The sequence below is a fragment of the Mesitornis unicolor genome, unplaced genomic scaffold (genome assembly GCF_000695765.1).
Source record: "Mesitornis unicolor isolate BGI_N332 unplaced genomic scaffold, ASM69576v1 scaffold32397, whole genome shotgun sequence".
Classification (NCBI taxonomy): domain Eukaryota; kingdom Metazoa; phylum Chordata; class Aves; order Mesitornithiformes; family Mesitornithidae; genus Mesitornis; species Mesitornis unicolor.
The window spans coordinates 5,189-21,127 of NW_010194926.1; the positions used below are offsets into that span (position 1 = coordinate 5,189).

The 15,939-nt window shown below is 44.0% G+C and overlaps 2 protein-coding genes across 2 annotated transcripts in view; one reads left to right on the plus strand and one right to left on the minus strand.

Annotated features, from left to right (window-relative positions):
* Window positions 1–10,468, plus strand: part of SLC35A1 (solute carrier family 35 (CMP-sialic acid transporter), member A1) — a 12,175-nt gene extending 1,707 nt beyond the window's left edge. The window contains 7 exon segments of the mRNA XM_010187959.1: window positions 3,872–4,031; window positions 4,410–4,461; window positions 4,464–4,546; window positions 5,344–5,410; window positions 8,534–8,710; window positions 9,125–9,259; window positions 10,338–10,468. Of these exon segments, the coding sequence (XP_010186261.1) occupies window positions 3,872–4,031; window positions 4,410–4,461; window positions 4,464–4,546; window positions 5,344–5,410; window positions 8,534–8,710; window positions 9,125–9,259; window positions 10,338–10,468 (805 nt within the window).
* Window positions 10,469–12,345: 1,877 nt separating this feature from the next.
* Window positions 12,346–15,939, minus strand: part of RARS2 (arginyl-tRNA synthetase 2, mitochondrial) — a gene marked incomplete at its 5' end in the record, with an annotated part of 18,286 nt that continues 14,692 nt past the window's right edge. Inside the window, 3 exon segments of the mRNA XM_010187960.1 lie at window positions 12,346–12,521; window positions 13,891–13,954; window positions 14,726–14,800. Coding sequence (XP_010186262.1) covers window positions 12,435–12,521; window positions 13,891–13,954; window positions 14,726–14,800 — 226 coding nt within the window.

The window sequence follows — 15,939 nt, forward strand, 5'->3', positions numbered from 1 at the left end:
TTCTGCAATATAATTACACAGTACATGGAAAAAGTACTTTTTATTAAAACACTTTCCTTAGCCATTTCGCTGGATTCTGTCTTCTTGTGTTGACAGACTTCATAAATAATCTTTCCCCCTTAATTTTTATTTTCCTGTCTCTACAGATCTGTGTTGTGTTTTCATCACTCATTTATTTTCCAGGCTGGGAGTCCTAGTCTAATTTTTCTGTGACCATCCTAGTACTTATCTCTGCAGCATTTCCAGTGTTGCTGCATCCCTTCTGAGACAGGATCCAGTGCTGCATGTGGCATTTGGGATGTGACCGTGCCGTGGTGTTAGGGTTCCTTTCCTAACATTTGGCTCATTTCTCTGAACACAGCTGAGTGTTGAGCTGGCACTGTTGGAGAGCTACTCACATCTTTTTCCCACATGCCCATACCTGGTTTAGAGGTAGTTGCTGTGTTTTGGGGTTGTCATTTCCTATGATTCTACCTCATTTATTGACAGATGAGTTTTATTTGCCAGTCAAAATGGGATGAATGTGGTTTGCTGAGCTGTTTGAAGGTTATGATATCTATTCTGATCTGGCCAGCTAGTGGTTTTTTTCCTCCATAGCTGAGATAGAGCTGGGCAGCAGCAGACACTGTTCATCAGGCCACGCTCACCTCTTCTTGGTGGATCTTGATGCCTGCCTTTGCTGTCCAGGTAACTGAGCTGTTTCTCAGGTTGCAATGATGTAATGAATTCTGCCTAGTGTAGTGAGACACCCTTCACCAACTACTGAAAGTTTCCTTTTGGATATCATGTATAATTGAGTATAATCAGAAAAGTTGCCAGTTTCCTGGTAATGTCCCATTTTGGATCACTTAGGAGTACACTGAACAGCGTAAATTCCAGCATTGTTTTCAGTGTCTCCTTTAGAGCCTCCTCCAGTTTTCAAGTCCTAATCAGTTTGTCTCACCCAAGGCAAGGTGCCTTTGTAGTTTAATAACCAGTAAGAAGACGGAATACAGTCTCATTTTTCTGTGCAGCAGGATACATTTGGGTGGGTACTGTTTCTTGGTGCAGCAGCTGGCATTGATGGCTGCAGCGTGCAGGATACCGGAGTATGAGTCTCGCATTGTTCCGCCTGCGGAATTTGGTTTCTTACTCGTTCTTATGCTGTGCCTTCACTGTGTTTACTTTTAGAGTTTCTCCTGGCAGGCACACTGAATGGATGAGTGCCAACAGATTGTCATTCAGAAGAGAAGTTTATGATCGTTTAAATTGTGTTAATTGTTTACTCAACTGTGCTCTCAACTTATATTTATTTAAAGTCCAGTTCAGCATCTGGTAATGACATTGTCTGCATTCTTAGAGTACATAATTTCTTGGCAATGGAGGAAGAAAAGCGGAGCTGATTTGCAAAATCTAGTTTGAATTTCAGCTTTTCTAACAAATGTGTTTTTCTGTTGCAGAACTGATTGTTTTTAGTATCTCTCACCTATTCAGACCTATGAAGAAAACAGAATATATTTTTAAAGTCAACTCTAGGTCAACATCAAGAATGCTGTATTCAAGCTAGATAATTTTTTGTTTTCTTATTTGATTTTGCAGTGTACATCTTTGGGCTCCCTATTCTGTATTATCAGCTGTATACTGAGGCTTGTTAAAATTCTTTTTTTGTGCAGATTTATATCTGTCTCTACTTTATCTTTGTACTGAATTCAACTTACAGTTAGAGATTCTCCATAAGTGTGTGCTTCAGAAAGCACAGCCACAGCAACGATGAACTGTTGCTTACTGGCCATTTGTTATTCTTCATTGCTGAAATTCCATGCCAGAAGTCAAAGTAGACAGAAACTACTGTGGTTTGACTTTAAATGTGTGGTCAGCTACTTACTGAGCATGGTCTAAAACAGAAGCAGGTATGGTTTCAATATTATTTTCTTGTTTGATAGCCCACTTCAGTATCGACAAATGGAAGAAGCCATTACTGTGTGGTATTTTTTGGCTTCTTATTCTCACAGAGTGGAACTGTACCTGTGCTGATTATATTTTATTTGCAGTTAGACATTTGGGATAGAAGCACTCTAGTCCAGCTGTACTTGGGTATTACCAGGAACTCTAGGTTTCCTTGTACATCTTACCTCCCAGTGCTGGGCAATATAATAAATACATTGAGGAAGAAGTAAACCAACAGTTTTGCCTATAATGTCAGTGAGTCATAACATTTTATGCAGTTCTGTGCAAATAACCGTGGGGAGTTGTAACATGAACTCTTCCCCTTCCTTGTATTGCAAACTTTGCTTTAAGTGCTACTTGTCTGTAGATTTTCATGCCAGTGGTTGTCCCTTGTGGCCAGATATGTCTTGCAAAAGGCACCTATGTGACATGCTTGGTGTCACCAAGTCTGTTGCAAGCAAAATATCCCTTTAAATCAGGAAAGAGCGTTGCTTGTGACCTCACTTGTACCAGAGCGTGGAAAACCATGCTCACCTCTGTTTGGTGACTGTACTGCCCCTGACTGTTTTTTTGGGTGTGCTCTCTGTTATGGGAGAATGACAAAAAGAATCCTTTGCAGCTGCCTGTGTAAAGACGGCTCTCACTTCAATAAACCCGCAAAAACAGGAGAAAAGGAGGTAAATGCTTGGTGCCAGGCAGGGAGGAGAGAAACTTGGATGGAAGGGTCAGAAGAGGATATAGTGCATAAATCTTTGAAGAGGGAAAGCTTAAGAACCTGGAGCACAGAGTCAGGGGTTGATCAGGAATGGAAAATATGCAGGAACAAGGTGGTTAATGAAGGCGCCTGGGGCATAGAGAGATCTCTAATTGTGGTAATTGCTAATAAGAGTTTGGGGCAGGTAGGTGATGTATGCTTGTGAGAAAGAAAGAAGTTGGAACGTGGGTGAAATGTGGGGAAATGGGCTCCAGGAGCACTGAGGAGGATGTCAGCCATTTGTTGATGTGTGTGCAATGGAAACAAAAGCAGTGTTAAATTCAAGAGCAATACAGGATGCAAGTTGAGAGACCTGTGGGGAGGGGACAGGAGTGATTTTTGGATGTTGGTAATTGTCAGTGGCCAAGTGAGAGAAGAATGGAAAGGGGAAACATGGGACTTGAGGAGAGCTGGGAAGGGGACTGCAGGACTTGAGTAGCAGCAACGAGTACACGAGAAATGTCAGGTTGATGTACAAGTGATAAGGGAGAGCCAGCAAGGCAGAGGTCAGCTTTAATAAGCTGGGGAGCAAACCACAAATGGGGACAGCAGCAAGAAGCAACACGTTCTTCCCCATTGCCTGCTCTTGCTCACGCTGTGATTACACGATGGAGACATGTGAAGATGCAAGGCAATGGGGAGCCACCACCGCCCTGCCAGACCCCTCCTGGGTGCTGGTCCAGCATCTCTCACAGAAGCAATGAGAAGAGGAGCCAAGGGCTGGCTGAGGAGTGAGCGGTGTTTCCAGCTCAGTAGTGTGCAAGGGTATGGTCTTTTTTTGGATGTACTATGAGGCCCAGTTTCAAGGGGATCTGGAAAATCATTTGACATCACATGCAAATATTAATAGCAAAAAAGACCAGGGCGGAGGGACATGACAGGCTTCTGTCCCACTGCCGGTGTGCTCAGTGACTTGTTCCACTGTTTGCAGTGTTTGTGGTTGTTGTTTAATTTATTGCACATTAATACATGTAACCTCCTGACCCCAGGATGTCGTCTTTACCTTCAGCAGTTTCGACTTGTTGATAGCCTCACTGTTTTTCCCCAGTTAATTTTTCTTTAATGAGCGGAAGGTACAACTGATTGTTGAGAACAAACTTTGAGCCTTCCCAAAGGATTCATGGATTTGCTTTCTGTTTTCAAATACCAGTTTAAGAGAGCCTTCAGTAATATTAATATTTCATTTTGCAGAGAAACTGGAAGTCTGGCAAGGCTAATAACATCTTTAAAAGAAAATGTATTCGGAAGTCCTACAGAATTGCTAAAACTAAGTGTTCCATCTTTGGTGTATGCTCTTCAAAACAATATGGCGTTTGTGGCTCTTAGCAACTTGGATGCGGCAGTCTACCAGGTAATACATGTTTTTGTAACTGATCTGTAAATACATTTCCTTTTGCTGTTTCATGAAGCATGGGTGGTAGGTATCTGTCTGCCTAGCACACAGTGCTGCCTTCAGCCTTGGTGTTATAACAAAGCATCACTTGACTTTTATTGAGAGCATGCACTCTGTTGTAGAGCTCTGGTTTTCTGAGCTGACCTGCTCAGTGCTAGAGTCACTTCAAATTCACATTGCTGTAATTGGCAATGGTTACAAAAACTCAAGTATCTGTAGGAAATCAATTAATAGAGAATTTTATTTGTCACTCTGTAGGAGAATTTTCTATTTTATTTTCCTGGTTTTGGCGGAGTTTACAAAACCACATCCTCTGTGTGATGTTCCCATCTTTAGGTGACATACCAGCTGAAGATCCCTTGTACAGCTTTATGTACAGTCCTGATGCTGAGCTGCAGTGGTTCTCTGTCTTCATGCTGTGCGGTGGCGTTACCCTTGTTCAGTGGAAGCCTGCGCAGGCTACGAAAGTACAGGTAACAGTTTACATTTTGCCACTTCACAACGAAGAATAAACTGCATTATACTTTGTATTTCACTTCACAGCAGCTGGGATTAAGGTAAGATCTCTTACATTTCACACAGCAGTACCTATCCCTATTTGCAGCTGCTTCATCTACAACACAAGCACTAGTTTGATCATTCACATTTACTGTGTACCAGTTCGGGCAGGCTTGTGTTATTACTCCAGTCTCACCTGTTGGAAAGGCACCTGATTGCTACAATTAGTATAAATTACCACGGCCATCATAACCGGTCTAGCGCACCGTCATAGGAGCATCTGAGTAATACAGCGTTTCCAGCAGTTGGCTCTGGTATCATTGTAGTTGGAGCAGAGGACTTGGAATTGAAGCCCTTGGTGGAATTAGGAGAGAAATTCCAATGCCTCGTGGGTACGTCATTTAAACACACCCTGCAGAGACGCTGACCTAATCCCGTTCTAGGAAGAAACAAGCATCCTCTGTTTCTTAGGTCTTTGCTGCTGGTCAGAGGCATCAGTGCTAGGGAAAGGCAGGTGGTGGGGCTGGGAAGATTGGGCACAGCCAAGCAGCCGTTGCCTCCGAGCACTGCACGGCTTGATGGGAGCACACACAGAAAGTGAATCACCACACAGCTACATTGAGCTGTGCTGAAAGGCAGCTCTAGCTAAGCAAGTACATTTTCTGCTGTAATGATATGCTAATAATTTTGCTATGCCTAACAAAGTAGGTCTGGAGTTATGGTAAATTACTGAAGTGCTGCATCCTTTTTAAAATAACGGTTGATGTTGCAGGTGGAGCAGAATCCATGGCTAGGGTTTGGAGCGATTGCTGTTGCTGTGTTGTGTTCAGGATTTGCAGGTATAGTATAATTTCTGTACACGGGTCACATCAAAGAGCTGGAGAACTCCTGATGTTTAAAACAGAACATTCGACATTAGTTAACTGTCTGCACTGATTCTAAGATAAAAGAGGACTTTATCCCCTCTGCCCATAATTACCTTCTGCTTGCAGTAACTGTGACAGGTTTATGACTTGATGACTCCAGTTGTCAAGCAAATGACTAGGAGCAGATACTATTGGTTTTACGTGATGCAGCTTTGCAGGCTGATTTGCCAATGGAAGTGTCTTTCAGATGCTTAGAATAATACTGTGGGCAGCATCCATAACGACTCACTCAGTACAATTAATTAATGTACCTCAGTTTTACAAAGTTGGCTTTACAGTGATCAGCTCCCTTACGGTGATCACAGGAAATACTTGCATTTTTTATAAGGGGAACGGAGCTCCTCACTCAGTTCCTTCACTAGCTGAGCCCCAAATACACATTGCTGTAGTCCTGTAGGTGGAAAAACTGAGGTGCAGAGGGAGCATCAATAAGGCAGAGAGGAAGATAAGCAGCAGGAAGTCTTGATAAACTCCATGAAGGATTTTTGATTGTGGGTTGGCTGGCTTGCTTGTTTTGTTGATTTTGGGGGTTTTTCTTTTACAAAAGGCATTTTCCTTCAGAGTAGTTTGGCTTCTGCCTTCTGCTGAAGGAGACCAGAACTCCAGGACAAGTGAGCTGGTGCTAAGAAATAAGGAAATGTAAATTGCTACTTAATTTGAAAATTGGCTTACAGGGGCGTATTTTCCTGTCTGGAGTTCTTCCCCCTCGCTCTGTAAGAAAACAAGGTGTTATCACCCAGCTCTAGTACCATACAGTCCTGCAAGAACAATCCTGAGCTCTGCAAATGTGGTTGTTGCTCTTGGAAAACATCCTGGCTGGCAGGGGGGAAAGAAGGAGGATGTCATGCTTGTTTGGTGTCTTTTCAGTGAAATGGGCACTTTGAAGCAGAAATACTAAATAAGACTGTGACGAGCTCAGCGAGCTTTCCTGGGAGATTATAAATCTACCCATTTCAGTAGATGGTCCCAAGCCATCAGACAAAATACAGCATTTACAGTGAAGCCTTCAGAGTCTCCTAAAGCTCTCCAGCTTTCTCTGATAACATGGGGAGAGAGCTGTGCTTTGAAAGGTCTGCAAATTCAGACCATGAAAGGGCGGATGTGGGCAGCTCTAAAGGATTCAGACACACACGGCTTTCTTCTCCAGCGCAAGGATTGCAGCTTGGGTGTTTCCTCACTGGCAGCTGTAGCTCTGAGGCAACTGGGAGGACAGGGTATTTCATCCATGAATCTCCTAGTGCCCTTGGGCCTTGACATGTTGAAAACATAAATCCTATTCAAACTCCTTTCCTCTTCTTCCTTCCCCCACCCACATGAGGAAGGTTTGGCATTAAACCTTCTGGACTGGCCATGTTAAGTGTTTTATATTATTGCAGCAAAGTAAAAAAAATTTAAGTGTTTTTGCGCCTTAGAGTTGGAAAAAGGTGTTGGGTTTTTTTCAAACTGCTGATCCTGTGATAATTTCCAAGTATCTGGGGGCCCAACAATGCTTATAAAAGTATTGGATAAATGTATAATGGCTTGAAACAGTACTGAAGAATAATTTCCCCTAAATAGCCCCCATTGTTTCCTTCATCCTGCCTAGTGGAGTGATTTTTATGCATTTTTGGGAATCTGAAAGCATAAAATCATTGGCTTACTTGTTTTGCTGTAAAGTTTACAAGTATGCTTCATACTCAAGCCAGATTTCTGGTACATTGATTGTATCTGGTTGTGCGCTGTGGGTCTTCTCAGCAGGCAGAAAGCTTGAGATCAATAACTGAGGGTTCTTTTAAGCACTGCAGTTGTCAACAAGACTGGTTTTTTTGTTGGAGTTTTTGTTTAGTATTTAAAAGTGTATATTCGTACGAGATAAAAACAAACGAGGAAACATGATATTATTACTAGAACCTCTGAAATACAAGTCTATATTAAATTATAAAATGCATTTTTCATGAACAAAAGAGTAGCAAGGCTTTCCTTGAAGCTAACTCTGTGGTTTCAGGAGGAGGAGTGTGTGCCTAGGGCTTCCCACCCACAGCTCTTTGCTCGGTGCCATCTTTCCATGTCCTTTTCTTGTATTGTATGAAAGGTTTTGGGTGACATTAATCGGCAATAAGCATTTAGGCAGTAGGACTTGCACCAGGAGGTTGTAGTGGTTGAGAAGATCCGAGTCCTGCAAACTGTTGTCTGTGTTTTGAAACGTGGAGGAAATTCCAGAGATCAGCAAAGTCCTGGTATGGGAGCAGAGGTTGGAAAGGCAGCTAGCGATGGCCTTGTCAAATGCCACCTTTTAGTCTGCTCTACACCTCCTGAGTAGAATAACGACAACGCATTTGGGGGATTTCAGTAATGCAGAGCATAAACGTAACGCTCATCAGCGTGGCGCTGTGAACAAAAGCTTTAGATTACAATGAATTCCATTTCCTCAAAACCAGTCTGTAGCTTTGGTTGGCAGAAGGCATCGGTTTGGATCTGCTCTTGACATCCCTTGAAGCTGTGGTTTCAGAACGTCGCCGCTCTGCACGCACAAGGCTCCCCAGGATTTCTCACTCTCAGTACTGAAGTAATACAGTCCCACCCGTTTTGAATTTTTTACTGCTGAGTATTACAATGGAGCAAAAAAAAAAGTTCTGTATCATACTAAAATACATAAATGCTGTCCTGGGGATAAAATACCAGGTGCCTTGTGAAATGTGTTTTATTTTTCTGGTGTAGACTTGTACAGAAGAAACTCTGCTGGACAGGAGCCTGGCAAATCGAACAGAAGTGAGGAGAACAAGTTTCAGTTGTCGATGAGGTTCATTGTTAAAACAACTGTAAAGAGAAACAGAATCTATCTTGGATGTTATGTGCCCATTAAAGTCACCCTGTCCTGGAAGACACACAGTAGCAGGATGAGTTTTGGGGTCTCCTGCATTGGGAACTTCTGTGAAATGTACCAGTCTGTAGGACAAAATGATTCTGGTAGTCTTGTCTGGCTTTAAAACACTGTGAACCATGAACCATTAAAGATGACGCTTCATCTCACTGAAACCTTTTTCTTTTTTCTTTTAGGAGTTTATTTTGAGAAGGTCTTAAAAAGTTCAGATACTTCCTTGTGGGTGAGGAATATTCAGATGTACTTATCGGGGATTGTGGTGACTCTGTTTGGTGTGTACATGTCGGACGGAGCCCAGGTTCTTGAAAAAGGGTTTTTCTATGGCTATACGTACTACGTCTGGTTTGTCATCTGTAAGTATGTTTACTTCCATCTGTAAGTGTTACATTGGTTTGTTGTTTGTTGTTTTTTTTTTTTTACTATGATACCTGATTGCACAAAGCTACAAATTCAGTCTGACCCACTGTTCTTTACTGCGTTTTGAGTTGTGGTTTTTTTTTAAAGTATCTTTACCTTGCAAATTACTCACTTGTTCAATTTAAAATTGTGCTGAAACAGCAGTCTAAGTGACCCGGTAGCGAGTAGATCAACTTTAAATCAGTCGTATCTAATTTGTGAGAGGCTGTGGAAACATCCCGTTTTGCTGAATGTGGCCTTAAATCACCGATCAGGGGGATGCAGCCCATACGAGGAGTGGAGTTAAATACATCATTTCAAGAGTAACCTCCTGCACCTTTACTAACAGAAACACATCATCTGCTTTCCAGTTCTCGCCAGCGTCGGTGGCCTCTACACCTCGGTCGTTGTTAAGTACACAGACAACATTATGAAAGGCTTCTCCGCAGCGGCAGCCATCGTGCTTTCCACTGTGGCATCAGTCGTCCTCTTTGGCCTCCAGATAAGTAAGTGCCTTTCTGCTGGTTTTTTGACTATACTCGCCTGTTTCCCAGCTTTAGTCATGAATCACTTTCTGATGCAGTTTAAGTGTGTGGTGTACCTGTTTTCCTGAGACTGCTGCTGATAGGTTCTCATTTCTTGTTGGTTTTAGTGCAGCCAGTGCCAAATTAATTCCTCAGCTTTTTCCGCAAGGGCTTTGCCACATCCCCGTTAAGTTACACCTGCTACTGTGTTAACTTTTACCTTCCCCGTTTCCTGCGGCCAGCACCACACAAGAGCCAGTCAGCAGCAGCCAGGGTCACAACTGATGGGAATATTTTTGAGAGGAAACAGCAGATTGCTTTGGGCCGTTCTGCAACTCCAAAGGATTTTCTCCCTGATAATTCTGTGTCTGATACTGTACCCAGTAGCTCCTGTACTGTTTAGTTTTGGGTATTTTTTACTTTCCTACCGTAATCCAAAGATGGTATGGAGTGGTGGTGGAAAAAGCAGCTTTCTGGTGTGGCATTTGAGAGATGAAACTTAAGGAAAATTTGCATAAGGAGAAAATCATCAGTGTTTGGCTGAAAAGAGCACCTTAAATCAAGTGCTGAAAAACACAAGTTTAAAAACTCACTTGGGCAGAACGTTTTCCTGATGCTTGCCACAAATCAATCCTGGACTGGTGAAGCCTCATTAACAGTGTTTCTTATTCCTGTCTGGAGTGAGAAGGCAAACAAAGTGTGTTATCACAGGCTCCTGTGTCCCATCCACTGTGTCTGTCATCATGTTTATTGTGAAGTAGGCCTGTCAGAGGGCATCTGGCACTACAGGAGATGTCTCACACTTGCTTTTCTGTCCATCACTGTGTCCTTGCTGATATGAGACTGACTGAAATGGTGTGGGGGTTGTGAACACTCAGGAGTTCTCAGTGACAGAGGGTAATCTTCACTTCTGTGAATTATTTACAGCTTGGTGTCCTGTTTAGTTTTGAGTGATTTTAATGCTGTCCTTTGGCTATCATCATAACTGATACAGCTTAGACTTATGAAGGTTTCTTCTTACATGGAGATGTTTAAATAAACAACTTTTGTCTCCTTTCAGCTGTTACCTTCTCCCTGGGTGCTCTCCTGGTGTGTATTTCTATTTACCTCTACGGATTACCTCGACAAGACACCACAAAGATCCAGCCAGCAGAGACTAAGAGCTCAAAAGAGAGACTTGCTACGGTGTGATGCTGTCCAAAAAAATGGACTTTAAAAAAAACCCTGCATTTTTTAAATATCAGCCTTAAGCTAGTCACAAAAACAGTTGAAGCGGGACAGACTAAAGGCAGAAGTTAGTTCTGTTTCACGTGTGAGGTTTCCAGTGGCTGACGCTGAGGCTACGTTACGGCTGCAGAGCTGGACAGGCATTTTCAGGAAGGTATTTTTCATTCACATTGGACAGCGAAGAATCCCATTTACAAGGAACACTGAAGGAAGGAGTTGAACACTTATTTGTATATAATGTATATAATGGAGGGAAATGGGTTCTTTGTGTATTTGATAAACTGTCTTGCCCTTTGAGGGCAGAAATGCCCAAAAGCTTCATAAAAATATATTAAAAAGAGCAATTATTGCCAGCACTGTCTCTTAAACTAAGCAGCAATTGCAGTTTGATTAATGACAGGAAAAGTTTCTCTTCTAGGTGGCGCATGAGATGAACAGAGTACTTCTCTGGTGTTTTTACAATTAATTACCTGTTTCCCCCCCTTCATGCAATTAAGTCTCGTGTGTCCTGACACAGCTCCACCAGGAGCACCCATGCTTCAGACATCACTTACCTGGAAGTGATTAGGAGCAGTGCTTGCTCTTTGGTTTAAAAAGTCAGAATGCAAGACGGGTGTTCCTCTTAAGTTGCAGATTTTCTTTCAATTTTCAAATGCTTTTGATACTGCTGTAGCTGGCAGAGGGATCTTCTGTTCTGTTCTGCATGTTCTGTGAAACCCCAGTTGTACGGGGGAGGGTTCACGTGTGTTCTTGTCTCTGGCTTAAGTCTGAATGACTCAACTCCAAGTGTCAGACTAGAAGATTTTTCTCTCTAGAACTTTTTGTGTGTAAGAGAGTGATGCTTGAAAAGAGTTCTTGTAATGTGTTAGGCCTTGAATTAATTTACAGGTGCCAACTGTATAATGTCAACCTCCTCCCTCCTTTCCTGAGGCCTCACTGTTCAACCCGTGTAGAAACTGCAATTCTGCATTGAGGGAAAACTGACTTTGGTGGTTTAGGCAACTCGGTCACATTTTTGACTCCACTTTGAATGTAAACAAGCTTATCTCCTGGTTAAATTCCTTCAGGCGTGAGTTAACCAGCTGGGTTTTACTTGAAGGTGGGGCATGTTAAACACAGCAGTAACAAAAAATGCTTAAATCCTGCTCCAGTGGGAGAGGATGCTCCGCTCTGCCTTTCACCAGCTGCTCTGTGCATTTCACCAGCGTGTCACCTGTCACCGCAGTGCTGCTCTGGTGAGTCAGGGCTTTGGTGCTGGCGGGTATGGTTGGGCACTTCAGAGGCTGAAGCAGCCACCTCACCCATGATGCTCCACCTCTCTCCAGCAGCGCGATGGCTCAGGGGTGCTGGGCAGCACCTGCCACGTCTGATCCTGTGCACGGTGCTGAGGGAGCAGCGCGGTTCCTGTTCCTCTGGCTGGGCAGCAAAGGGCGGCATGGCAGGGGAATGGGTGAGGAGCAGGATGTGACAAAAACCTCTCTGGCATGGTGTGACTCACTCAGTTTGTGTACTCAGGGCTAACGGTATAGCAGCTACAGCTGCTCTGTGAGTTGTGACAGTGGCAACCGCAGAAGGGGAGAACTTTGATTGCTTAGGGCAGCACCACTTCCTCTACCAAAAGGATGTTAGATTTACAAAAGTAAATACAGAGGTGTTCTCTTTTATGGGAAGTACCAGGTAGACAAGTGCCTTAAATGCACTGCTCCTGCCAGGTGCCTGGGAGGAAGTGATTGTGGCAACCCTGGCCTCCCCCAAATGGCTGTGCCACACAAGCTCCTCTGCAGTTGGTGTGATGAAGCATAGAGCCCTCCAAGAGCAAACAGAAAAATTCCAGACTGTGTTAGCAATGACTCACAGGAGAGTATTTGTATTGTCTTGAAAAAAAAATCTTTTTACTTAGAGATGTGGCTTCACATTGCACACAGCTTCATTACATGTGAGTTACAGGTGTAATGCCAAGAAGTTTCATTCCGCTGGCGAGAACCAAGCGTGTGGCTTGAAAGAGACAGAGCCTTGCCTGGAAGAAACAAGAAAAGCCATCAGCTCACGGCACTGCTACCACAGGGGACGTAAGGCTCAGGACAGCAGTTAGGAACAGCCTGGCAGAGGTGACAACACTGCACATCCTCTCTCCCTGTGCGTCCCAAATCCCAGCACCCTGCATAATGTGAGTACTAACAGCCCACTGCTGGCAGAATTCACACCAGCTGTTGACAGCCCATTGCAGTGTCAGAGGGACACTTCTGTCGATGAAGGGAAGCTAGAAGGGGGTGTCCAGCCCAGTCTAGTGCCCGCAGGGCAGAGTGACCAGAGGAAATGCCTGCAAAAGAGCCAGCAATGACTAAAAAGTGAAAATCTTCCATGCACCACAGGCTGTTACAGCCTGAGGATGCTGCTGGAATTCCTCCTCTCACTGTGCCTGGGTTAGAGGCTGTCAGACAACTGTGGGCTGCTTGGAAAATGTGTCTCTTCCTTGTCAGTGTCTTGGCTGTTACACAGCTGGGTGTTTGGGAAGGGCTCTGTCAACCTTATTCCAAAAAACCCAGTTCTTTAAAGCTGTCACAGTGTAAGATCTTTAGAAATTATCACAAAATAAGGAACATTGAGAAATAATTTATTGCAAGATAAGGAGCTAAAATATTTTCCTTGTGACTTGGGCTGTCTTAGTTGTTCTCAAGAATGCAGGGATCTGTCTTCAAAGGCAAAAAAAGTAGTATATAAGCTCAACTACAGAGTGCAGCTCCATCAGTTCCACTGATTTTCCCCCCACATACAACACAGCTCAACATTTAAATGGGATTTCCTACAAAAATCAGATAGATAACTGCTTTTGAAATAGATAAAAGAGGAAATAAAAAAAAGACAGTATACTCAGGATATCATTTACTGAGCAGGTAAGGGGTCAAACATTGCCTGGGAGATCAGCATAAAATAATTTGCATCTATTTGGAACTGCACGATACCAGTTGTCAGCCTCAGTGCTTTAGAAAGGCAGTACAGACAACCTGGGATGTGTAGGATTCTCCCATCTTCCCACAAAACCACTAAAGGAAACCATCAGAAATTAACCAGCAAGCAAAACGCTCAAATGTTTACTTTTAAAAGTTCAGAAGTGAAGGTGATGAGAAGGAAAGGGGTTTGACTGGGGTTGGAGCAGTTCATCCTTAGGGAACATTCTGTTTTGGGGAGAGCAGCCCTGGCCCGAAGGCACAGCTGTGAACAGCAACCCCAGCCACCCCGCAGCGGTGCTGCCCACAGGCCAGCCTGCCTGGTGGCTCATCAGCCTGCGGGTGCACGTTCACCCAGTGCCTACACAGCTGGGCTGGCAAAGCCCTGCTGAATCATTCTTCTGAGATGCCCATGCACGTAGCCACACTGTGCCATACCTGGGCTAGATCAGGGGCGCTGCCTTTCACAGGAAGAGTTTTATGTGCCACGGCTGCAAGATGGCTGGAAGGGAAAACAGTGAGAATGAGCAGAGGCTCTTGACAAGAGCAGTGCTGTGGGCTACAGAAAGCAGCGGAACCGGAAAAGCCACACTTGGAGCATGCCAACAGGCTCATTTCCAGCAGCCCCTTTCACCTGGCTGAGGGAGGGCATGGTTTTCTGTAGCCCGCATGTTGTCAGGGCACGTCATCAACAACTTAATGCTCGTTATAAAAAAAAAAAAACTTCCCCGCCAAAAAAACCAAACCCAAAACTGGTCCAGAAGGACCCTTGAGAGCCTGCCCTGTCACTCCCAAGCTGCAGGATTCCTTATATCATTTTCCTTACCTTGTTAAAGCCTTCCCCATACACAGGCCCTACAGCTTCCTCCAGCAAGTTACTGCTGTGTTTTACTGCCCTGTTAAATGAGACAGGTCCCTATGGAGGTCACGTGTGCAGTATGACTTAAGTGAAAACATGCTCTGTCCACCTCAACACCCAGGCTGAGATCAGTGGTTACAACAGGTTTGGACATAATTTTCTAGCTGAAATGTTGAAATTTGAGAGCGTATTATCAGCTCAAATCTGTTCCTGGTTCCAACCTTGATCTCTACTATTTCTTGTATTATTTGTTATCCTACTTTATACCTTTCCTGCTCCAGAGCAGCTGTCCCACAAATTTACATCTTCCCACTATTTTAACTCTTCAAAGCAGTGCAGATGTGAGGCTGCAGAGCCAGCTCAGGGAGACCTGTCCTTACCAAGGACAGATGCCAGTATCAGCAATCGCCTTACCTCAGCGTGAGGAGGAAGCTGACGATGTGCTTGGGCTGCAGATCCTGAGAAGATCTATACAGGACCTCGTCATACCTGTGAAGAAAGAAAAGGATTGCTTGGTGTTAAAGCGGTAGGAAGCTGTACTCAGATATTGGGCTCATAAGCTGACTTTAGTAAATGCTGCTTAGAATTTTAAGTAGCTAAAGTGAATCCTGTAACATTAGAAAAGATAAAGTGCATTTACATAATCCTAGAATAAAATCGACTTGTGCAAGTATCAAACTGGATAATACAGGCAAAGTCACGGAGATCCACATTTATTCTCCATGTGTTCTGCTGTCCACTTGTGCACATCAGCCTTTTCACAGCCTGCAGGAAGTTACCAGCACCTCCGGGGCTGAACAGATTTCAGATTCAAAGTGGGACTTCCTGGTCTTTGCTCAGCTCCCAGGCCCATCCCTGCCAGCATGGCCAACCTTAACTTCCCTGGGATCTTCCTCCTCTAAAGGCAGAAGAATTGGGGAGCGAGCTCTCATAACGAGGAATCAGTGGTCACCTAAGAGCTATAGCACCAGGGAGGGAGTGCTCCCTGTTCCCTTGGTGGGGAAGCTACAAAACCTCTTACACATGCATTCACAGCTCGTCTCTGCCAGCATGCCCCAGGTGGCTGCTGTTCAGACAGGGAAGGTTGCTGCCTTTAGACCACTTTGCAAGAGATGTGAGGGAGACAAAATCAGAGGAAGCTCTCCATTGTCCCAGGGACAGCTTAGGTACCAGCAGCTGCTGGCCCCTCCGAGACAGCAACAAAGGTATAGCAAAATCACTGATAATTTAACAAGCAGCATCAAACAGCCATCAGTAAAGCTTCAGGAAGCAACAAAGTTGGTATCATTTGATACCATGAAGCTGCCATTTCAGTGTCGGCCTATGACATCTTAGATTATTTTATCAGTTAAACAAGCCCACTTCTGCAGGGATATGCATGCTACCTTCACTCCACTATTCTTTAGTCTGCAAAGTTAGTGGTATTCTGGTCAGCTAATTTTAAGGGCAACTGTTTGGTAACTTTTCAAAGAGCAGAAGCAGAGCCATGGGAAGTGGGCTTCTGACAGCTCAGGAGTGTTTGTCATGGAAACTTTTCAAGAAGAACCTACTCATGGCAACTCACAAGACTGAGCAGTTACAGGATATTTAAACAAGAGTTTGTTAGCCACTCAGTGCCTGGTCTAATA